Source organism: Pimephales promelas, chromosome 3 (assembly GCF_988280905.1).
Source record: "Pimephales promelas chromosome 3, fPimPro1.hap1.1, whole genome shotgun sequence".
Taxonomy (NCBI): domain Eukaryota; kingdom Metazoa; phylum Chordata; class Actinopteri; order Cypriniformes; family Leuciscidae; genus Pimephales; species Pimephales promelas.
In genome coordinates, this window is record NC_142771.1 from 11,199,095 (window position 1) to 11,223,560 (window position 24,466).

The 24,466-nt window shown below is 37.4% G+C and overlaps 3 protein-coding genes across 3 annotated transcripts; all 3 read left to right on the forward strand.

Moving 5' to 3' along the window:
- The first annotated feature begins 3,904 nt into the window (after positions 1-3,904).
- LOC120473064 (GTPase IMAP family member 7) lies at positions 3,905-9,295 on the forward strand. Its single transcript, XM_089128238.1, is given in 4 exon segments — positions 3,905-4,372; positions 5,273-5,380; positions 5,468-5,722; positions 5,725-9,295. Coding segments are annotated over 3 exon segments (1,047 nt in total). The 5' UTR covers positions 3,905-4,372; positions 5,273-5,319; the 3' UTR covers positions 6,456-9,295.
- Positions 9,296-9,413: 118 nt separating this feature from the next.
- Positions 9,414-18,469, forward strand: btr02 (bloodthirsty-related gene family, member 2). Its single transcript, XM_039662684.2, has 7 exons — positions 9,414-9,519; positions 13,675-13,970; positions 14,235-14,318; positions 14,460-14,684; positions 15,638-15,779; positions 17,816-17,842; positions 17,925-18,469. The coding sequence occupies exons 2-7, from the start codon at positions 13,677-13,679 to the stop codon at positions 18,467-18,469; spliced, it is 1,317 nt and encodes a 438-aa protein (XP_039518618.1). The 5' UTR covers positions 9,414-9,519; positions 13,675-13,676.
- Positions 18,470-21,749: 3,280 nt separating this feature from the next.
- On the forward strand, positions 21,750-22,658 carry cldnk (claudin k). The gene has a single exon (XM_089128245.1). The coding sequence runs from the start codon at positions 21,765-21,767 to the stop codon at positions 22,410-22,412; it is 648 nt and encodes a 215-aa protein (XP_088984371.1). The 5' UTR covers positions 21,750-21,764; the 3' UTR covers positions 22,413-22,658.
- The last annotated feature ends 1,808 nt before the right edge of the window (positions 22,659-24,466 follow it).

A 24,466-nucleotide genomic window follows, 5' to 3' on the forward strand; every position in this document is an offset into this window, starting at 1 on the left:
TTTTCTATTTTCTCCCAGATAATTTATCGTCCCTACTTTCTGTGTAATACTAAAACACCATCTCCCTGTTACTACTGCATCTACCTCATTCGTTACCCTTTTTTCGCCATACTCACCTCTCTCTTGTCTAGTGCTTTTTTTTTTTTTTTTCCTCGTTTTTCAGCAACCTCGTTACCAGAGACCCCAGCATGTGCTGGTACCCAACAAAAATACTCCACTATTTCAGCCTCTTTCAATCTGTATAATAAGAAACATATTTGCTTTAAGAAATGTTCTCTGTCTGAAGAATCTGAGCATATTAATACTCTGGTTGGTCTAACTTGTTCATCCCATTGTAGTCATGTTATTGCAGTATACAGATAACTCATCAGGCAACTTCAAACTAATTTGTATTTTAAATTCGGGAATGTGTACACACCTATTCCAACCGTATGACTGACAGGTTCCTAAGAACCATCTGTAAATATAGGTAAAATTTAATAAAATGTGTTATTTAAAAGGCTATAGCATTCACCTGATTTCCTATTATTTTGGGGGGGATTGTCTAGTAAGCTCTTAGGGAGTAAGCTCAATTCACTGTAGGGCCTATAAGGAAATACTATAGGCAAAAAGGAAAATCCAAGAACAGGCAAATATCACAACCATAAACACCGGAACTACAGACATAATGCTCAGAATTGCAGTAGTAACGTTAAACAAGACTTGAATGTTTGAGACAAGCGGGTTTATTGTGAGGTAATGAGCTAATGGTTGACTTTTCCGGGTAGTGGGTTATAGGTAATGTAGTTTGAGACGGTGTGTCAATAGTTTCAGGGTCGAGTGCCCTCTGTTGGCCATTTAAGGGCACTCCAGCTGGTAATCGTGATTCGTGACAACACATCTGGATACGAAGTAACAGTGCATCCTCTAGTGGTCATTTGACTATTATTTTGCGTTTTTTTTTTTATTAGAATATTTTTAATTACATAGCCTACGTTATAAAAAATACTGAAAAGTTGAATAGACCTTTTTCACAAAAACCGGAAATACGTAATCGTTGTGGAAACGGAGTTCCCGTCAACTGTTAACACATCAGAAAAACCTACTCTGGGAGGAGACAATTGATCAGAAAGTCTTCAAAACTTCGAAAAAATGTAAACATGGTCCAGTTGTTGATGACTTTGTAAAATGCTGTGGTGATGCTTGTCTGCAGCTGATGTATCTAAGACCAAAGATATGAATATGATATTGATTTTAGAACTGAAGCTCATTCTTCCCAATATACGTTCATTAAAGGTAAGAAGGTGGAGCGTGTGGAAAGCTATTAATATTTAGGGAGTATTATTTACAATAAACTAGATTTTGATGTGAATACCAGAAAGAAGTCTGTCAGTTTTATTCAACAGTTATCCTGATTTTTTTGCACTGCTGTTGATAGAACGATCAAAGATGAAGAAAAATTATACAAATATTAATTTATTCCTTGTACACTCAGATTGTTAAATACTCAGAATGGTATTAATATTTTAAATTTATATGTAGCCCACTGTTGTGTGTTCTTATTTATCTTGTTTTATATTGTGGTGTATATTTTATGTGCTTATTCCGCTGGATACAAATATCTTAACACAGTTGAACATGAACTAACGTTACTTCAAAAATACGCAAATCATAAAACATAAAAAATAAACAAACAATGACGGCTTATTAGTGAATGGTGACATGAGAAGTACAGAAGATCACAGGATCAATAACATCCCGCCAGATTGCCCGAATCCATTTCCGTCGAACTTCATCGACAGGGAACTGAGGGAAGGAATGAAAACGACAGGTATGGCTGCTTTTGGGAATAACCAAAAAGATCGGTATGCAACAACTCTCACTAGTTGCCTTCGGCGCTATCTGTTTAGTGATGGCCGGTTCGTGAACGAATCGTTCTTTTGAACCGGTTCTTTTTAGTGAACCGGTCGAACCAGTACACTAAATCGGACTGAATCGTCCGAAACAGTTCGCGTCTTGCGTCAGCGCTACACCACAAGTTACTAAAGTTACTCACTTTCAGACATGCCTGACAGTCCCTCCGAATCGAAATAAACCAATATCCAGAAGTATATTTTATTCCAGTAACTCAAAGTTCACTGAACGGAGACATGTTGGTGCTGAGAGAAGTGATGAGCACGAGCAGCTGATACTGCGCATGCGTGTGCTACCGAACGTACAGGTACAGCGGTCGGATAACCAGTACAGAACCGAGAACTGTTTCTTTCGGACCCGTTCGACATACTGAGAACTGATGAGTTGATGAGCTGAGCATGCGTGCATTTTTTCTGAGGGACGAAATGTACGTTTCCATGCCTTTAGTTGAACATCATGTAAGTGTAACAAAATAAAACATTTTGGAAACATGTTTATCACATAATTACTGTATTATCACTGTATTATTTTAACGATTGTAAACAATGATTGGATTCTAAAACTGTCAAACTAAACATTTATTATTATACTAATATAATATTTTCAGGAACAGCTCATTTAATTTAGTAACAATATAAATCTTTGATGTAAACTCTTGCCAAGATTTTAATGGTGCACTGCTTAGAAAATGTTTATAATGTGTTAACATAACGAATTAAACATGTTTAATTCGTTATGTTAACACATTATAAACATGATATGTATATAGGCTACAGAAGGCTATATTGGAGACAGACATGCATCGATTTTTTAGTTTTGACTGTATATTCAGGTTTCAGCTCAGCACACAGGCCTATATGCTATGGTTCTCGAGTCGAGAACTGGTTGTTGCAGTTCTTGAATCACTAGTACAGAACCAAGAACTGTTTCTTTCGGACATGTTCGATACGGAGAACCGATGAGCTGGAGATACTGCGCATGCGTGATAGCGCCGTCTCTGAACAGAACTTTCTTTCGGCTGATCCTGTGCTGATATACGAGCACGCAGTAGTACGGGTGAACCCAGGACTTAAATGAGAGGGCGAATCGGCGAAATGTAAGTTTATTTAATAACAAATAAAATGATGAAGACCATTTATGCATTTTATATATTTAAAACATGTAAAACATCCGCGTTAGCACATCGCCTAGGCTGCAGCAGGTTCGTTTTCAAAATGTAAATGTAAGAAACTTATCCAAGATGATGACGATGTGTACTATTATTTAACTGAAGTTATGATTAAAAATGCCTGTAATTTGAAGTAGTTTTATCCGCCAGGATGATAGAATTGACGTCATTACGTGATGACGTAAAAGAACTGGTGAACCGGTTTTTTGAACCGGTTCATTAAAACGAACTGTCCGAAAGAACCGGTTCGCGGAAAAGAACCGGACTTCCCATCACTATATCTGTTATGAATGGAGCGGAAGAAGATTACCACGACAACTGCGTATTTCCGGTCACAAATACGGAAGTTGTGAGAAAGGTCTATTGGTGAAATGTATTGAATTGTACATTCTAGATTGTGTTTTGTGGATTGTCCTCCTTTTGCTTTGCTTTTTGCTGATGATTGTGTTGTCCAACACTTTTCTGTTTTTAATAAAACGAGACTATTGGCTACCTTGCATTTATTGCTGTGTTTCAAGACAGTAACAAATAGCCTATGTGTAGTAGTATTTTGAATTCATATTTTCAATCGAAAAATGTTTGGACATTTTTAAAGTTTTATAAACAAATTAGGCTATTTCACTCAAAGTGGGGATGACGCAACTTTAAGGGTAGTTGCATTGCATGCATTGCGAAATACATAGGGCGGGCCAATAGGAAAACAGAAGTGTAGCTAGCGCAGTTTCATTTTCAGACGATCTTCTCACGTACTTTTCTCCAAACAACCTTTTTCTCGCATTTTCATCAAGTTGTACTTCGGTGAAAACATAGGTATGTAGGCTACTAATCTATATGTATATAATGCATTTAAGTGGCGTATGCCATATGTGAAGAAATTATTTGAGAAAACGTTTCATGTAAAAACTAAAATTCACTAAGGGAAGTTCTAACACGAGAGAACGTATTTTGATCAGTAAATAATTGTTATGGATATCAGCTTCGAATTAACTAGAGCGTTTAAAGCTGCACTTTATAGTGCTCGTCTGAGATTGACCTTATTGTGACAGCTGTAAATGCTGTTTTCATGTTGAAACTTGCATGCTGACAGGTAGAGTAACTCTGAATATAATATGAACTCACGGCCGCCGGAATATTAACAATAGCATTTTCTAAATAAACAATTGAAAAGCGCTTTTGAAAAAAAAATAAATAAATAATAATATACATATGTGAATATATATTCTAAACGAAAACAGTGGAGAAAGACAGGCAGGTGGTCTGACCAATCAAAAGCTCAATATACGGAGCCCCGCCCTACAGGGACTTGTGGTGGTGAGGAACAATAATAAGTCAATGCATTCTCTCGCAATTTTCTGTAGTAGGCCTAGACTACTTGTTTATTTTTTGTTGCTGATCAAAGAGGGGCTGTTATAGTAAGCATTTGTTTACGGAACCTGGATTGGTTTTCACTTTTTTTTTTTTTTTTTAAACATATTTTAAAGATAATCTCTATGATTTCACTGTATCCTAAATGCACGGTGCTGGCGTATATAAATATGTAATAACCAGAACAATGAAATAGGCCTACAACGTAATGAAACTGCATCTGTATGCTTAATATTCGTTATTATTTTTTTTTAGTGGGATGCTGCCGGGTTGGTGTGCCATGAACATGAGAGGTAATATTGTCTTTATTATATGAATATTCTACATGCTTTGGAATGGTTGCTATTATATCTTGTGTTGTTGGGATGCATTAGTAAGCATAAAACTTAAAGGAATAGCTCACCCAATTTTTTTAATTTTACCATCACTTATTCACAGTCACGTTGGACTTACCAAATCTGTATGACTTTCTTTTGTCTGCATAAAACAATAGAAGATATTCTGAAGAATTTTGGTAACCAAACAGTGTTATTTTAGTGTCATTCGGATATGACCAGGATATGTCTTCCTACATTGTTTAGGAATTGAAAAGCTACACACTCCATCACTTAGAGTTAGAAGAACTATTCACAAACACACAACATGCTAAAAAAAAAAAAAATCACAGCAATAATTATCCAGTCATAGACTCTTAAGCATTTGCCTAAATTTGCATCCAAACAGTGACTTTTTAAACCAATATACTGTATATATTTCAGCAACTAGCTGAAAATATCTTCTTTTGTGGTTAGTTATTTTATATGTATAAATAATATTTGTCTTTCAAAATGTCTTTTTCCTTAATAGAATAGCATATCCTGATTTCATCAACCCCTGTCAGTTCTACTCTTACAATGGCAGCAGTCAAAGGGAAAGCTGTGAGAAGAGGGAGCTTTGGACGTGATAGACCTAACAGTGAGTTGATGAACAAATCTGAACATTTGATAAATGACGGTTAATATGATAAATAATGATATATATTTTTTAAACTTCATCTCACAGTGAGCAGTGAAACACCATTGCGGTTGCTGGTCTTTAGCAACTCAAGTCGTGATCAGACCTCACTGACACGCTCTGTGTTGGGGCCAGACGTCTTCACGGCAGATGACGTCAATATTTCAGCTACCAAGAAAAGTTCAGGGGTTGTGCAGGACAGAAAAATAACCCTGGTCAACGCACCAAATCTTCAAGACAACGACTTGCCGGACAGTGTGCTTCACGAGGAGCTCAATAAGGCGGTTTGTTTCTCTTCTCCAGGTCCCATGCTTTAGTGATTGTTCTAGACCCTTTCAATTTGTCCTCTGACACTATGAACATACTGAAGCCTGTGGTGCACTACTTTGGAGATCGTGTCTTGAAGCACACATTGATTGTTTTATACCATGAGAGAGATCGGACAACCCTGTCAATAGAGGATGAGGTTAAGAAGAACAAGAGCTTTAGAGAGCTTGCTGAGAAATGTGTCCAGAACTACCTCTTCTTCAATGAAGACAAAAACCAGACTGAAGGCAGCCAGAAGCAAGCATTGTTTGCCAAGGTCGATGAGATGGTCTTGGAGCATGGCATGTTTTCAAACCTGGAATTTAAAGATGCAGAAAAAAGAATTCAGATAGAGGAGCGTTTCCTCAGAAAATCAAAGGAGAAGGAGATCAGCGAGACGTTGAAGGTGTTGGAGAACAAACATTCAGGGGAGGCACTTCTCAGTGAGGCTACGAAGTATGAAGAAAAGGTACAGTTGGAGTGCAGAGAGAAAGCAGAGCTGGTTGTCGCAGACAAGCTTGGCTTCACGGTCAGACTTGTTGATTACGCCGTTGCGGTTGGAAAAGGAGCATTTGTAGGTGCACTTCTTGGATTTGCGATAGGACATGAAGGTATAGCAGTCGGAGCTGCTATCGGTGCTGCTCTAGGTGGTGTACTTGGAGGGGCAGCTAATGCAGTATGGAGCTACATTTACAATTCCTTCGCAGATGCCCACAAACGGACTGCATAGCGACACTGTGACACTGCTGGATCTTCTACAGATTGTATAGGGCTTTTCATGGGCTTAACGCTGGGTTATTGTCGTTCTAAACTCTGCTTTTAACCCTGGGCACAGGAGCGCTTCACTTGTAATTTAGAAGCAGGGTTCGCACCTGGGGTTATGAAACCTTGCTTCGGAGCAGGATTGGAGGGTACTGCCTTGCAATGGTTCAGTTCATACATTAAAAACAGGTCATTTTCTGTATTTTTGGGTATGTTTTCCTCCTCTTCAGCTCATATTTTTAGTGGTGTACCTCAGGGCTCCATTTTGGGCCCTCTTCTCTTTAACATATGTGTCCGCTGGGGAATGTTATTAGAGGGCACAATGTCTTGTTTAATTTAAATGCTGATTATACCCAGTACATAGTTAGGTACAAAATAGGTACTAGTGGTGTACCTATTTTTAGTGGTGTACCTCAGGGCTCCATTTTGGGCCCTCTTCTCTTTAAGATATGTGTCCACCTTTAGTGGTGTACCCACCTTTAGTGGTGTACCTCAGGGCTCCGTTTTGGGCCCTCTTCTCTTAAACATATGTGTCTACCTTTAGTGGTGTAGCTACCTTTAGTGGTGTACCCACCTTTATTGGTGTACCTATTTTTAGTGGTGTACCTCAGGGCTCCATTTTGGGCCCTCTTCTCTTTAAGATATGTGTCCACCTTTAGTGGTGTACCCACCTTTAGTGGTGTACCTCAGGGCTCCATTTTGGGCCCTCTTCTGTTTAACATATGTGTCCACCTTTACTGGTGTACCTATTTTTAGTGGTGTACCTCAGGGCTCCGTTTTGGGCCCTCTTCTCTTTAACAATGTGTCCGCTGGGGAATGTTTTTAGAGGGCACAATGTCTCGTTTAATTTAAATGCTGATGATACCCAGTTGTACATACTGCTCAGTTGACTGTCTTGATGATGTTAAGAAAGTATTAACAAATAACTTTCTCCAACCTAATGAGGACAAAACAGAAATAATTGTCGTGGGTCCCCAGAGATTGAGAGATGGTCTTATTAATGGGCTTGGCAATCATTACCTCTCAATTTCTTCCCAGGTCAGGAACCCTTGGTATCATCATGGACTTAAGCAAATTCGGTTAATTCAGTTGTTAAGAATAGTTTTATCAATTACAGATTTTTTCCAAATTTAAATAATTTTTGTCTTTCCAAGATTCGGAGAAGGTTATTCATGCTTATATCACAAGATAATTGTAATTCATTGCTCTTGACCGTTGCTCTTGTAAAATTCTGTTGTTTGTTTTTAAAGCTCTAAATGATCAAGCTCCTCCTTATCTCGATTATCTTCTTATTCCATTCAGATCATCAAATAGATTTCTTTTGTATTTGTAATGTCTTTTGTAATGGCTAACCGAATCCACTGCCATTGGACCTACCTGGCCTTGCACCTTCTTTTATCATTTTTATGACTTATGATCAACACTTAAGATAAAGGACTCACAACCAGAGAAATCACCTTGCTTGGTCATCTTTCGTCTGGGACAGCAGAAAATCATACAATGTGTTTGGTGAGCATTAGAAAGTCACAGAAACACAATGCATTAAACAGTAGTAATTACATTATTTGAGGATAAACATGTCAAATGGTGACAGCAAGCGTGTCAATTGAACTGAAGGAGAGACCCTTTCATTCTAACCTTTACAGTCTGAACAGATCATTCAGTATAAACTTGACAGTATACAGTCGGCAGTTTGAAAAATGATGATATGACCAGTCAGTGACACTGCAAATATGTAAGTAAGAGCTTTAACCCAGGAATGTATAGAGTTTGAAATGTCAGTCAGCTTATGAAACCCATGCACGGTTAATTGTTAACTCTTATATTATGAGCAGTGTGAAAGATAACACAGGACTCCATTTACACAGAGTATAGCCTGTGACGCAGGGTAAACTATTGCTTTACAAAAGCTTTACTTTTACTTTTAATCTGATAGATAGAGTGATTTTGAGTCAGTGATCCCGAGTTTTAGTGGCTCACAAATGCTTTAAACTACAACACAAAACAGGCCCACGCCAAAGATAGTTTGACTGTGTTACAATGATAGGGAATAGAGTGTAACATTCAGATAATAAATTACACAATAGATGTGAGTGGGTGAACAGAAGCAACCATGATGTATAGATATAAGGGACAAAAGACAATACGTTTTATTAATGAAAAGCTGAAGCCACTAGAAGGCTAAGAAGGAGACGTTTTCAAAATAGCACTTACCCACCGGCTGCGAGGTCCCTCGATTCGCACCAACAATCATTATCTGCTCTGCTTACATAATTATGTCCTTGTCCTCAGTATCACCAAATGTATTAGCATTTTATCTGATTTATTTATTTGATTACTGATTATACTTACTCATAAGTAGCCTATTTGTCTTCTGATTTTTTTTATTTTTTTTATTGTATATGTCATGTCTGATGATGTGTTGTTATTTTTGTCCAATACGGTCTTGTTTTGTCCTAAGTGAGACAAATTACTAAAATGAATTCCAGGTGTTTTGCGTCGTTTTGGCAAATAATATAAACTTGACTTTGGATTAATTGCCTGGTCCACAACTCAATTACTTGGAACAGCCTTTTTCTTTTTGAGTAATGATCTTGATGTTTTTGATAAATTAAGTTCCTCTAACTCAACAGAATTTCATTACGAACAAAATTGAATCAAACATTTTTTTTTAAAGTGTAGGAAAACATTTGAAATGAAGTACAGAAATTAGAGCTATTTATAAATCGTCTGTATTCAATCAAGTGTGTTCTGATATTGGGAGTCAATCAGTAAACCAATAAAAGTGTTACGACTCAATAATCTTTACTGCTGTCAAGTGGCCATATCTAATTGTGATGTGAATATATAACCATTATTTTGTAATGGAAATCATTGCTGCTGGTCTTTATGATGTGGTAATGTGTATGACTCAGTGTAAAGTCCAAGGCTCCTCCCCTTGCTGAAAACACACCTGTGAACTTTATGATCCAGTTCACTCTGAAACTCACCGTAAGAGACGTGAACAACTCTCTTCATGCGCTGAAGTACAGGTAAGATCCAATGAGATTACTGTAACCTTTGTCTTGTACCTTTAAATGATAGCTCACAGTGTAAAGAGCAACAGCTACAATACAGGTTTACAAATATCAAACTGTGGTAAATATTTAATGATAAATGTCTAATTGAGTTCCATACTATTCATTAGCATCTTTTGGTTAAGTTCAACCAGTTATTAAATGTTTTTAGCTACTGAAAAACATGTCTGAAAATCTGTCCTGAAACCTTAGATAAATATTTAAACTTGTCCCTGATGTCGACAGGGGTTTCTGGTTGAACTTGTTCTTCCTCATACCACACTGTGTTGACTCTGAAGAGAGGCCTGTGAAGATCCACATTACACTGAATGGAATGCCAGACAGACTCATTATATAAGCGCTTGCAAATATTTACATGGGCACAATAGCTGAAGCTTTGCTCTATAAATGATTTATGAAGAGTTCAGATGCAAAAGCCTCTAAGTGCCATTTGAAATTTTCTTCTAGAATGATCATTTTTATCAAGCTTGTATTTTTAAGTTCAGTGATTTCACTTAAATGGCAATGATAATTACCTATTAACTGTTATTTAAGTGAAATTACTGAACTTAAATATACAAGTTTGATAAAAATCATCATTAAAGAAGAAAATTTCAAATGGCATTTAGAGGCTTTTCCATCTCAGCGCTTCATATGCAGAAAGTGAAGTTAGGTAGAGGACAGCAGAATGCTTTTTTTTCCCTGGTATTTTGTGTTAAATGAGTCTGATGTTTATTGACTGGAATTTATCGATCTCTTATCTTATCGATTTTCGTTCTTTAGATCATCACTAGTACTGGGACAAAACAGGCTATACAGATGGTCACCCTTTATATTAGGTGTCTTTAGTGCTATGTACTTGTAATAATTAGGTACAATGTACTTGATGTTGTATTGAAAAACACTTGTGCTGCTACTGAGGTGGGATACGTGTCAGGTTACGCACAGGTTTGGTGGAATGGGTATGCGATGGGTATGCATTTTCACGTCAGTTAAAGATAATCAATACAAAACATAAAATGCTCTGGAATAAAGAGAAGACGAACCCGACATTAGGACATAGGTGAAGCTGAGAGATTGGCCTCTCTGAAGTACAGAAAAGGCACCGATCCCTTGCTGCTTTCCATTAAAAAGCCAGAACCTCGTTCACATGGAAACATGCTAGCAATGGTAATTTGCATTCAGAGGTTACACCTTTTGGGGGGTAGGAGGGCCGTGCCAGTTTCTCTAAACTCTTAAAAACCGTATTACCTTTTGTTTTACTTATTTGTAAATGATGCAAAACACAATACTCAATGATTATCATTCACATTAAACCATATCTAATCTTATGTTAGTTTTAGGTGTCCCTGAGAGAGAATGAAATGTAGATAAGGTGAGACTTTCATTTCAGGGGAAGAGAGGGGGGGAAATCAAATGATAATTTCCACAAAGGTCCTTTGTCTCTTTTAGACCAGTGGTCAGTTCTATCTATTCAACTAGTTTTTCCAGTCTTACATTACAGATTAATTGCTATTTTTCTTTGTAAAAACACAAGTGAATTGTATCAAATGATTCATTTAGGCACTTAATTAACCCTTAAATGCATGAATGTTTCTCGAATAATTATTACATATTCTGGTCTTTAGCGACCCGTATCTATAACCAACACGGATGGATCTCACTGTAAAAATAGTGTTCAATTTACGGTAAAATACCGGCAGCTGTGGTTGCCAGAAATTTACCGTATAAAATACGGTAACAAGAATTTACGGTAATAAGGTTTTACAGGCTTAACTTAAAATTTACGGAAATAAACCGTATTTAATTATCTGATATACTGTTAAATTGTCGACCATGTGAAGTGTTAATATCTGTTTTATACCATTGTATAAACGCGACCGATCACGACAAAGTGTTTAAAAACATGATGACAATAAATGAAGGGCAACTGTTTTATATTTGGGTGAAATATTCTTTTAATCTTGCTTTCTAATCAATTTTTTTTGATCCAGATTAATTACAATTATGCTCTTCAATTTACGGTAAAATACCGGCAGCTGTGGTTGCCAGAAATTTACCGTATAAAATACGGTAACAAGAATTTACGGTAATAAGGTTTTACAGGCTTAACTTGAAATTTATGGAAATAAACCGTATTTAATTATCTGATATACTGTTAAATTGTCGACCATGTGAAGTGTTAATATCTGTTTTATACCATTGTAATATACTGACATCCATCAATCGCAGCAGTAATGAGAGTCACATGATATATGGAAACTCATCAAATGTAGCTCTTTCACAAGAAACTTAATATATTAAATTAACATTTAGAAGCGGTACAGTGTCATTCACTCAAACATTAAACACCATCATGGTAACACACATGACATTTTAAAAAGGCAATAAACATTAATTTAACAACATTAAATGTCACATAAAACCCTAATGTACCTAACTGATTAGAAAAAGACTAAGCAAACTATGAAGAAACAAGTTATTTCAACAAAAATACAACAAGTGTGGAGTGTCACGCAGGGGGGAATGTCAATTTACGTTTTTTCACTGTAAATTATACGGTGAGTTGTTCATTTTCACTTTAAAAACTGTCAATTTAAGAGTATTTTACAGTAAAATTACATGAAATTAACATAAGATCCATCACAGATATTTACCGTATATAGTAAGGAAAGGTTCTGTTAACCAATTAACAGTTTTACACTGTAGCATTTTTACAGCCTTTTACTGTTAAAATCACGATCATTTTTTTACAGTGTACTGTACCTGTCGCAATAACATAAAACTCTCCAGATATTAGAGGAATAAAATAATAACAGAAGAATAAAATAAAGCATATTTTGTTAGCTTTGAAGGGTTCAGCTTGAACAGATGTTTTACACCATCATCACTGTCCTCGTCAGAGCTCATTTCCCAATATATTCAACATCTGGCTTATATTCGCCATCTCAAACATGTTCTCAGAACTATCATTTTCAACATCTTCAAATCAATATTTCTTCACCCGATCCACCATCAAGTGACAGTCACTAATATTTGATCGAGTTCAGTACTTGTTCTGCAGTAAACTTGTTCTGCAAAAATGAAAATTCTGTCAGTATTTACTCACCCTCATGTTGTTCCAACCCCGTAAGGCCTTCGTTCATCTTCGGAACACAAATTAAGATATTTAAGATATTAAGATCGCTCCTGCATACTAGTCCATAGGCTTCTTGAGGGAATGACTCTTGTTGGCATCGAAAAGTCATTAAAGACATCGTTAAAATAGTCCAAGTGACTACAGGGGCTCAATCTTAAGTTTATCAAACGACGAGAACACTATTTGTGCGCAAAAAACAACAAAAATAACGACTTTTTTCAACTATTCGTTTATTTCTCCCTCTGCGTGAGTCAGGTTACTAGTTTAATAGTGTAAGCTTCTGTTATTGTACGTCACACGCATCACACACATGACCAGCGTCGGCCAATAGTGAGCCTACGTGTGGCGTAGCTTTACGCAATCACACTACGTTAACTGACTGCAGGCCCATGGAGAAGGAAGTGAATAGTTGAAATAAAGTCGTTATTTTTGTTTGTTTTTGCGCACAAAAAGTGTTCTCGTCGTTTGATAAAGTTAAAATTGAGCCACTGTAGTCACTTGGACTATTTTAACGATGTCTTTAATGACTTTTCGAGGACAGCAAGTGTCATTCCCTGAAGAAGCCTATGGACTAGTATGCAGGAGCGATCTTAATATCTTAAATATCTTAATTTGTGTTGCGAAGTTGAACGATGAGGGTGAGTAAATACTGACAGAATTTTCATTTTTGGGTGAACTAACCCTTTAAATTATTGTTGTGCAGAAAAAAAAAATACTCACACTATTACACAACTTGGGTTGTCAACGACCCTATACAATTTTTTTCACAAAATAAATGGGAAAACAGGCATTTTATATGTTGATTAATTGTGGAATACTAAGAAGGTTGATGTCTAACTTTTAAAAAAAATGAATTAGGTGGAGGGTAGTTAATGACGTCCCGGGTCACTAAAGACCTGTGGTGTGTGTTTAAGGGTTAAAAGTGGAATAAAATATTTTTATAATTAAATGTGATTTGCAATATTCAGTTTTCTGCCGTTGTGATCTTTCAGGGATGGAATCTAGCATGAGTCTCCTGTCCGAGAAGCACTTCCTGTGCTCTCTGTGCGAGGACATGTTCAGCAGCCCAGTGACGACACCCTGCGGCCACAGCTTCTGTAAAATGTGTCTGCGCACGTACTGGAGCCGCAGCGGGACAGAAGAGTGTCCGCTCTGTAGGAGGGCCTTTGGCTCCAGACCACGTATCAGTGTGAACCGCATACTGGCGGACGTCACCGAAAACTACAGGAAGACACGCATGGCTGCGAAATCAAAGTTTTTTAGTATGGATGAACTTCAAGATGAACCTGTAAGTGCATCATTTAAAAAAATTAAGGTAACGCTTCCTTTTACAGTACAGTGTACTTACTTAGAAAGTACTGGCTAATATAAGGTAACGGGTAGGTTCAGGGTTAGTAGTACTAGTTATTACTAAAATAAGTACATAGTATTTACATGGGTAACTGGACTGTAAAAGGAAGCGTTACCAAAATTAAATCCTTTTAAATGATACAGCATTCCTGAAAACAACTTAATTCTGTGGTTTTGTTCTTCACTCGTGTCCTGCAAACAGAAGGATGCAGGAGAGGTGGATAAAATGATTCAGGAAAGAGTTCAAAAGATTGACAAACTTCAGAATTCCTTAAAGCTCCTAAAGGTACGCGACCGATCACGACAAAGTGTTTAAAAACATGATGACAATAAATGAAGGGCAACTGTTTTATATTTGGGTGAAATATTCTTGCTAATCAATTTTTTTGATCCAGATTAATTACATCTATGCTCTTTCTCTAAACAGAGCTCATGTCTCCGAGAGGTTCAGGAAAGTCAGAGGGTGTTTTCTTCTCTGTTGAGCGCCTTAGAGAACGGCCATAAACTGGTCGTGACAGCAGTGGAGCTGAAACAAAGAGAGGCGGAGAAAAGGGTCGAAAGACTTGTAAAAGACCTGGAGAAAGAAATCCTTGAACTGGACAAAGGACACGCCAACATAGAGCTCTTGAATGACAAGGAGCGTCTTAAAAAGGTAATCACATTTCTTGTTTTGTTTGCTAGCAGTATTCTTTCTTTTTTGCTCTGTGTTACTTTGTCTAGTCTTTGTTATGTCATTATGTTTTTCCAATACCGTGTACTCAAAGTTTTTCAGTAGAACATGAACGGTTTTTGAATACTCTTTATGCTGCTTTCCACACAACTACAGTTTAATGATCACATCTGCTCCAAAAATAACCAAAACAATCAATTTTTTCTAAAAGTCATGTAATATCTAAAAGCAAGGAAAAGATTGAAATTTATCATTAAATCGTCCTCTCTGCCATAACGCTCATGTCTCGTTCTCCACCCCATAAACTGTCACATCGCATTTGGTTGTGAAATCAGCACATTGATTTACAGTGAATCATCTTTTAAATATCAGGCTGATCCTCTCACAAATCTCACGGCTTCAGGAGGCTTGGAATATAATGCATGACTCATGGTACATGTATGTACTAACATAATTAAGAAACCATCAAAGCAATTGCTCGCACATAGTTACTGCTTCAATGAAAAGTATAATGAAATAGTCTGTTGGCCCTTCCTCGATCTAACCATAGGCTCTACTCTTCAGATAAGACAACATAACAGAAACCCCTACAAGATCTCAACAAAACATTAAACACTAACAGATCTCCTCCTTAAACACACACAAAAAAGTGTTTTGTGTTGTTTCATTGTGTTTCAGTTTGCCTGTGTTCCTGATCCTTCTTAGTTTCCATGGTTTCTGATTATTTTCTGAACTATTTTTTAGTGTTGATAATGAACCTTGAACTTTCATTTAATGGAAAAGAGCTGTGTGATATTCATCAAAAGTTTTCCTTATTGTTATATGGGGAAAAAAAGATGTATTTAAAACAACATGAGGCCAATGTTCATTTTGGGTTACTATTCCTTTTAACATGTTTTGCATATATAGACTAATCGATTTATTTTCATCTATAGAGCTTCAGTCATATACCGCGAGCTATGAGAGACTGGTCTAAAGTCACACTGGAGACTGACCCTTGTGTTGGCGTCACCAGCCAGGCTGTGGTTGAGTTCATGGATATGGTCATGGTGGAAGCTAAAAGACTTTCTAAAGCTGGTATGATTGAAATAACACTGTGCTTTTGCCTGTTAGTATACTAGCTCTCACAGCTTCTTCCATTAATCAAGCTTATGGTTTGGGGGGGGGGGGGGGGGGGGGGTTTGGAGTTAGAAATTTTAAACTTCCATGTTTTGGGGTCAAAAGCTGTAAATTTCAACTTTTGCTTCTTAAAATGGCAGATAACTGTTCTGCAACTGAATAAAAAGAGTTTATATCTCACAATTCAGACCTTTCTTTTCAGAATCACGAGTTATAATAGCAGGAAATAAAGTCAGAATTATGAGATATAAAGTCAACCAGATAATCAAGATAATCAAGTTTATATCTCACAATTCAGACCTTTCTTTTCAGAATCATGAGTTACTAATAGTGGGAAATAAAGTCAGAATTGTGCGATACAAAGTCACAATTGCAAGAAAAAAGTCAGAATTGAGATATAAAGTCACAATTGCAAGAAAAAAAGCCAGAATTGTCAGATATAAAGTCACAACTGCAAGAAAAAAGTCAGAATTGTAAGATATAAAGTCACAATTGCAAGAAAAAAGCCAGAATTGTGAGATATAAAGTCAAAATTGCAAGAAAAAAGTCAGAATTGTGAGATATAAAGTCACAACTGCAAGAAAAAAGCCAGAATTGTGAGATATAAAGTCACAATTGCAAGAAAAAAGCCAGAATTGTGAGATATAAAGTCACAACTGCAAGAAAAAAGTCAGAATTGTGAGATATAAAGTCACAATTGCAAGAAAAAAGTCAGAATTGTGAGATATAAAGTCACAACTGCAAGAAAAAAGTCAGAATTGTGAGATATAAAGTCACAATTGCAAGAAAAAAAGCCAAAATTGTGAGATATAAAGTCACAATTGCAAGAAAAAAGTCAGAATTGTGAGATATAAAGTCACAATTGCAAGAAAAAAAGCCAAAATTGTGAGATATAAAGTCACAATTGCAAGAAAAAAGTCAGAATTGTGAGATATAAAGTCACAATTGCAAGAAAAAAGCCAGAATTGTGAGATATAAAGTCACAATTGCAAGAAAAAAGTCAGAATTTAGATATAAAGTCACAATTGCAAGAAAAAAGTCAGAATTGTGAGATATAAAGTCACAATTGCAAGAAAAAAGTCAGAATTTAGATATAAAGTCACAATTGCAAGAAAAAAGTCAGAATTGTGAGATATAAAGTCACAATTGCAAGAAAAAAGTCAGAATTGTGAGATATAAAGTCAAAATTGCAAGAAAAAAGTCAGAATTGTGAGATATAAAGTCACAATTGCAAGAAAAAAAGCCAAAATTGTGAGATATAAAGTCAGAATTGCAAGAAAAAAAGTCAAAATTGTGAGATATAAAGTCACAATTGCAAGAAAAAAAGTCAAAATTGTGAGATATAAAGTCACAATTGCAAGAAAAAAAGTCAGAATTGTGAGATATAAAGTCACAATTGCAAGAAAAAAGCCAGAATTGTGAGATATAAAGTCACAACTGCAAGAAAAAAGTCAGAATTGTGAGATATAAAGTCACAATTGCAAGAAAAAAGCCAGAATTGTGAGATATAAAGTCAGAATTGCAAGAAAAAAAGTCAAAATTGTGAGATATAAAGTCACAATTGCAAGAAAAAAAGTCAAAATTGTGAGATATAAAGTCACAATTGCAAGAAAAAAAGTCAGAATTGTGAGATATAAAGTCACAACTGCAAGAAAAAAGTCAGAATTGTGAGATATAGTCACAATTGCAAGAAAAAAGCCAGAATTGTGAGATATAAAGTCACAACTGCAAGAAAAAAGTCAGAATTGTGAGATATAAAGTCACAATTGCAAGAAAAAAGCCAGAATTGTGAGATATAAAGTCACAATTGCAAGAAAAAAGTCAGAATTGTGAGATATAAAGTCACAATTGTCGGTTTCTATAAAGTACGAACTGTTAAAGTTGCAAAACGGTGACCTTTGGGTGCATCTTAAATGTAAGAAGGTAATACTTTTAGCAAGCTAGCATATTTTTTTATGCCATTTATGTTTCATGTGCAATCTGTTTCTTTTCAGAACTGAAGAGGCTGCAGAAGTACTCGGGTGTGTTTTCATTAATATTTTTAAAGAATTAGTTATCCTTACGAGTTTCTCTAGAAAGCCAATCGTCTGTCTTCCTTTTCAGTTGACGTTAATCTGAATCCCCGGACAGCTCACGCTTACCTCTACGTCTCTGAGGACCGAAAGGAGGTTAGACACGCCAATAAGCGACAAGAAGTCCCAGAGAACCCCAAGAGGTTTGACCGGGTGGCCAATGTAATGTCCAAGGAAGCCTTCAGCTATGGAAGGCACCTTTGGGAAGTGGAGGTTGGAGACAAGACTGACTGGGATTTGGGTGTAGCCAGACAATCTGTCAACAGAAAGGGAAAATTCACAATATGTCCAGCCAATGGCTTCTGGACACTTAGCTTAAAGAATGGCACCCAGTATGTTGCTAACACAACCCCTCCAACTTGCTTTAGCCTCAGTCAAAAGCCCAAAAGAGTGTCGATTTACCTGGACTATGAGGGGGGACGCGTATCTTTCTATTGTTTGGATACCGGGACTCATATCTACACTTTCAAAGATACTTTCACAGATAAGCTTCACCCCATCTTCAGCCCGGGACGACCCCATGGGGAAAAAAACACTGCTCCCCTTATCATCAGCAGCAGCTGCTGCAGCATCTGAAACAATATGCCAGCAGTTACAGCTTTCACTTCCTTTACCACTGCCGTTAGGGTGCAATTATTACACATATTCCTTTTTATTTATTACTGGTTCTACTTAAAGCCTTATTTTGATTACAGACATGAAGGATACCTCAAACTGTGAAAGTTTTACTCATAAGAGGTGGATATTACTTTCTAGGTGATCAGATTCACGGTTGACCTGCTGGACAATATAACAAGCAAAAAACAAACAAACAAACAATCCCATTGACTTGCATTACAGGAGGACTGAAGCCTGAATTTAGAGACTAGAATAATACTAAGATCTGGGGTCCGACGTAAAAAAAATATTGTTGGTTTAACTTAAAAAATTAAGTAACCTGGTTGCCTTAAAATTTTAAGTTGATTGAACTGGAAAAAGTGAGTTAATACAATGAAGGAGATTGATTTAAGCATCAGAAACTCAAAATAATAAGTAATCTGAACTAAATAAATTATTTAAGTTGATTTGACAAAAGAAAAATGTTGTGATAACAAATCTTGAAAATATTTTTTACAGTAAAGTACCTTGTGTATCCTAGCAAATATTACAGAAAGTGCACTTGTATTGTAAGTAAAATCTTAAAAGTATATTTTACTTAAAAGTATAATTGAGCAGACTTTCAAGACTGTTTCTTAAAAATGTTTTGCAATAGCAACAATTGTATTTATATATATATATTTATTCCTTAAATGTTATTTATAACTTTACACATATTCCATTGTCACATAGACATGAAAGCAAGACGTTAACATACTTGTACTCGCTCTGTGAACTTTTATGAAAGCGAAATGAATGAAAGGTAGTAAGAAACGATGGAGTTGGCTTCAAGGAACAAGAAGGCGAAGGATGAAAAAGAGGACTAGATGGACGGGTTGGGGATCGAGGAGCGCGAGGGCGAGAGAACAGCGACTCATTGTGCTGGCACACCAGGCACTGGGAGACACACTCAAGACACATTAACGCATTCACACGCTGACACGAACGCGCACATAAGCGCATGCTTCTGCCCACCGCTACACAGACCCGAGCTGGCATCCCAGAGGGCAGCACTTCACTCTCAAACATACAACCCAAGTGACATTAACCCAGGCTGAGCCTCTCCAGAGGTCTACATCTGTAGGTTTCACCTCCATCGAAGGTTTATGGCATTTCAGGTCAAGCTCTGTTTCCAGATCGAAGGAACCCAACGCAAGAAGATAGAGGATTAGCAGATGAGTGGCTGTGGAAGGAGTTAAACTTCAGGGACTTTATTGTCGTCAATCAGGTAACTACAATTTCAGTCATTTATCATGGAAATCAGAAGTTAATTGTTCAGTAAATCACTTGGAATGTTACTAAAAGGCTATATAAGCGTTTTTGTGAGGTTTATCATTGAGACTAAGTGCTTGTCATTCAGATTGGACAAAAACAGACTCAAGTCTGCTTGGCCCACTCTGAACGTTTCAAAGAAAGCTTCTTGTGTCCAGAGGCTCCTCATGTTTTTCTGAGATAATCCACTCACCCCACCAGGCGTAGCTCTACACCCACCACAGTGTGAAAAGGACCCATTCTCTCCGATGTATAGTGAATCCAGTAATGCTCACTGTACATAACAGTCCCTAAATATTTATGTCTAAAACCACATGAATATTTAAAGGAATGTTCTGGGTTACGATGCATAAACAGCAACAATTTTCTCTGAAAAGGATTTCTTTTTTTAAAAAAACAATCGAAATTCATAGCATCAAGAAGTAAACAATAAAATAAACACCATTTTAAAGGAATCGCCACAAGCTACACTACACCGTTTTGGCTCTGATTTTCCACTCGCCAACAGTTTGCTGTGTGTATTTTCAAAAAACACACAATCTGAGAGATTTCCATGTCTGAGAGACATTTAGCAGGTTAAATATCTAGATATGCCTGCTATTCAGCTCCTGCAGAGTGAAATGTGTTTTGACAGCTGAAGAGATCAGTGTCGACAGACAGTTGTGTGGTGTAAAAAGAAGAGCAATCATTGAAAGTTAGATAGTGTGTGGGCAGCAACAGACATTACGCTTGTTAGCATGTGACTAATCACGTCATAACCACGTAACACCACTAAACCTGACGAACGACACATATACATTTAATACAAGAAAGGCAGCTGTTTACCTGGAATCATACTACAGGAACAGTATCTAAAAGTTCATTCACCTAGTAAGCCCACTTCAAGGTCGATTTGGACAGCTTGCATAATGAACATGTTTACTGAGTAATAAAAGTTCATTCGCAAACACCTGAGCACATTTCTGATGGAATGCTGAACGTTTACTTATTGACATATCACTGTAACAGAAAGATTTGCTCGTTTTAAATCAAATTGAGAGACAATTTCAAATTATCTTCTGTTGTACTTGACATTACTCTCTCAGAAAGTACATTTGACCTTTTACCGGTGCAAAAGCTTGACGCTAGTACCCTCAAAGGGACGTCTTTGTACCTCATTTACCCCTAAACAGAACGTGCCACTACTCTTGAGTACTTATATGCACCTTGATAGTGTACAAAGTCCCTTTGAGGTACAGTGTCAAGCGATCACACCTCAACCAGATAATCAAGATCTGGAGTAAAGGGCGTGCCAAAAGATCTTTGCAATTGGTCTCGAAAGCTGCCTGTTGGGGAGTAGGGTTAGGGGTTAGTTTCTTATTGTAGCAATGTGTACCTTTTGGCAAGCCCATTACTCCAATCTAGAGCTTTTCCAGTGTATTCCAGATTACTAGAAACTTTCAGGCTGGTGTGTTTTGGCAAGTTGGAACTAAATTTTGCAGGATATTTGCCCCCCCAGTAGCAGGACTGGAAACCCCCGGTTTCAACCCCCTTCAAGAAAGGACTTTCCAGTCCTGCTGTTTGAGAGCCACTTGTCTGAATTTTAGCTCCACAACACCTGTCTGGAAGTTTCTAGTCATCCCAAAGACCTTGATTGTCTGTTTCTGGAGTGCTTGGTTGGGGGTAGAGCTAAACCCCGCTGTAAACACCCTCCGGGAGCAGGAATGGGCATGCCTGTTTTAAGACCATGAATGATTTTGAAGAATCTATGTCAAGACATGAAAACAGTAACTTATACCCTGTCCTCTTTTCCAATCTTTAGGTCCACTTGCCAGTCTACTACGCCATTTCTTTATTGGAACTCACGAAGAAAGGGAAAGGACTTTGTCTTCGCAGTTCTCGCTGACCTTGAAGTGTATCGAAGGTTTCTGTCTGTACCATCCATTGGACTCTTCCAAGTGATCATTCTTGGGAAAGATTCATCATGGCAACCACCGGCATGCAGCTGCTCGGCCTGGTCCTGTCCATCATCGGCTGGGTCGCCGGCTTCTTGGTGTGCACCCTTCCCATGTGGAGGGTCACTGCCTTTATCGGGAACAACATTGTAACGGCGCAGATCACATGCGAGGGCCTGTGGATGAATTGCATCTGGCAGAGCACAGGGGAGATTCAATGCAAGGTGTATGACAGCCTGCTGGCTCTCCCGAGTGACATGAAGGCCGCCCGGGGTCTTACGGTTCTCGCTTTGCTCATCTGCACCCTGTCGCTCACGCTGGGTGTTCTGGGAATCAAGTGCACCCAGTGCGTCGGCCTCCCAAGCCTCAAGGCGCGTTTGGCCCGCGTGTCGGGCATACTCTTTGTCATCGCAGGTTTCCTCATCCTCGTGCCCGTCTCCTGGACGGCCCATTCCATCATTAAGGATTTCTATGACCCCTATGTGGCGGCCCCTCACAAACGTGAGCTCGGCCCCGCACTCTACCTGGGATGGGGGGGTTCGGCTTTGCTGTTGATCGGTGGATCGCTCCTCTACGCGGGGTCCAATCCCCCCGGGATTCCCTCCTCTCCCACATTTAGCAGCGGCGACAGCAGCCCACGCCGAGCTGGAGCTGGCCAGGTCAAGGGTTATGTTTAATGACCAGCAGCGACGCGCCGACGCCCGAAAGCCGTCTCTGCTAGAGTTTCCCATTGTGATAGATTCAAGTTAATTCTCATCTATTTTTTATCATTCAGAATATTTCTGTAGTATGATGGAGGTAGTGAATAGAAATGTGAAATGAAGTTTCCTTGCCACCTCTAATGTCCACTCCACTTATAAGTCTGTCTTTTTCTGCATTTGTCTGTTATGTTATTCAATAATAAAACTTTAAATCCTTTATAATGTCCTCTCTGAATTATTTGGATGTCCATCTGTTCAAGAAGATGCTGATGATTCCACTTAGTATCTGACATTTTGTGTAGCGCAGACACATTTACTCATGTTAGGTACAATAAGACGGATAGTTCACACTAAAATGGAGATTCTCTCATCATTTACTCACTCTGATGCCATTCCAAACCCATATGACTTTCTTTCAGCTTTAAAACACAAATCAATAGTCAATAGTCTCTCTATTGAAAGATCAACTGTGTTTGCCTGACAAACAAGAACAAACCTTAGTGGATCTCACACATCCAGAGCTGTACAGTAAGGGAGTACATTTACTTGAGTACAGTACTTAAGTACAATTTTGGGGGATCTATACTTTACTCGAGTATCATTTTTGGGGAGTACTCATGACTTCACTCAAGTACATTTGAGAGGCAAATATTGCACTCTTTACTTCACTACATTTCTTTCCATAAGTGTGAGTACCCGAAGAGTTTTCGCTTCGAGTGTTTGCTGTGTAACAGAACTTCATCACCGCCTACAAAAATTCATCCTCCAACTTGTGGATTAAAGCAACATGGTAAAAAGATGAAAATTAATCAATTCCTTTTACATTCTCCAAGGTATTATTATTAACATTTTTCATAACTCCATGCACGTTTCTGTACATAAATGTAAGCACTGTGGCAGTAGGAATGCAATATTTAGAAAATGTACTCTTGTACTCTTGATACTCAAGTACTTTTAAAAACAAGTACTTCAGTACTTTTACTTAAGTATCTGACTGTAGTACTTTTACTTGTAATTGAGTAAAATTTAGCAAGGGGTATGGGTACTTTTACTCAAGTAATGAAGCTGTGTACTCTGTCTGCCTCTGCACACATTAAGCAAGTACATGTGAGATTGAATGTATACTTTGATCAATATTGATATGTAAATAAAAGCCTATTAAATCTGTGCATCATACAAAGCGTTCTTGCCTCGTCAGGAGACTTTTATAAAACCGCTTGATTCATTTGAATAACTCATGTGATGTCTTTCAAGGGAATTTCAGTGGAGAGAGAAATCTCTCCAGTTTCATTAAAATATCTTCATTTGTGTTTTCAAGATGAACAAAAACCTATGAGTTTGGAATGACATGAGGGTGCGTATGATGACTGAATATTCATGAACTATCCCTTTAAGGTTCATATTATTTAATGGAATACCATACATCAAATTTTAGAGGTGTCACATCAATAGTTGTTCTTAAAAGAAAATTCATTGTGTGATTTTCTTTCTTCACAAAATAGATATTCTAAAATAGATATTTTTGTCCAAACAACATTGGAGTGGGCTATACAAATTCTATCAATATGGTGTAGATAGAATACTTTGGTTAACTGACATGTTCATAATTTAATGATAGCAAATTAGATGTACTAAAATATGTCAGTTTGAATGAACCCTTAGTTTACAAAGGATTAACCTTGATTTTACAACTCTAGGCCCACAACTGTTTATCGACCAAAACAGATAATATAAAACTAGGCCTGACTGATTTATTGGTTAGACATGCCTATAAAACAGAAGGCCCCTTTGACAACAACAGAAGGCAAAGCAACAGCTGGAATCATCCAATCAACTTTCGATTTTGCTCATTTAATGAATTCAAAACTGAAATACAGAATGCAGATTCTCATTTAATCTAATTATAACAATACATATTACAATACAAACAATACAAAACAATACAATTATAACATAGATCTATGGGTCTTTTTAAGGCCATTAAGCTAAAGATCATTCACAAAGTTTTAGGAGAGAATATCTGATACACA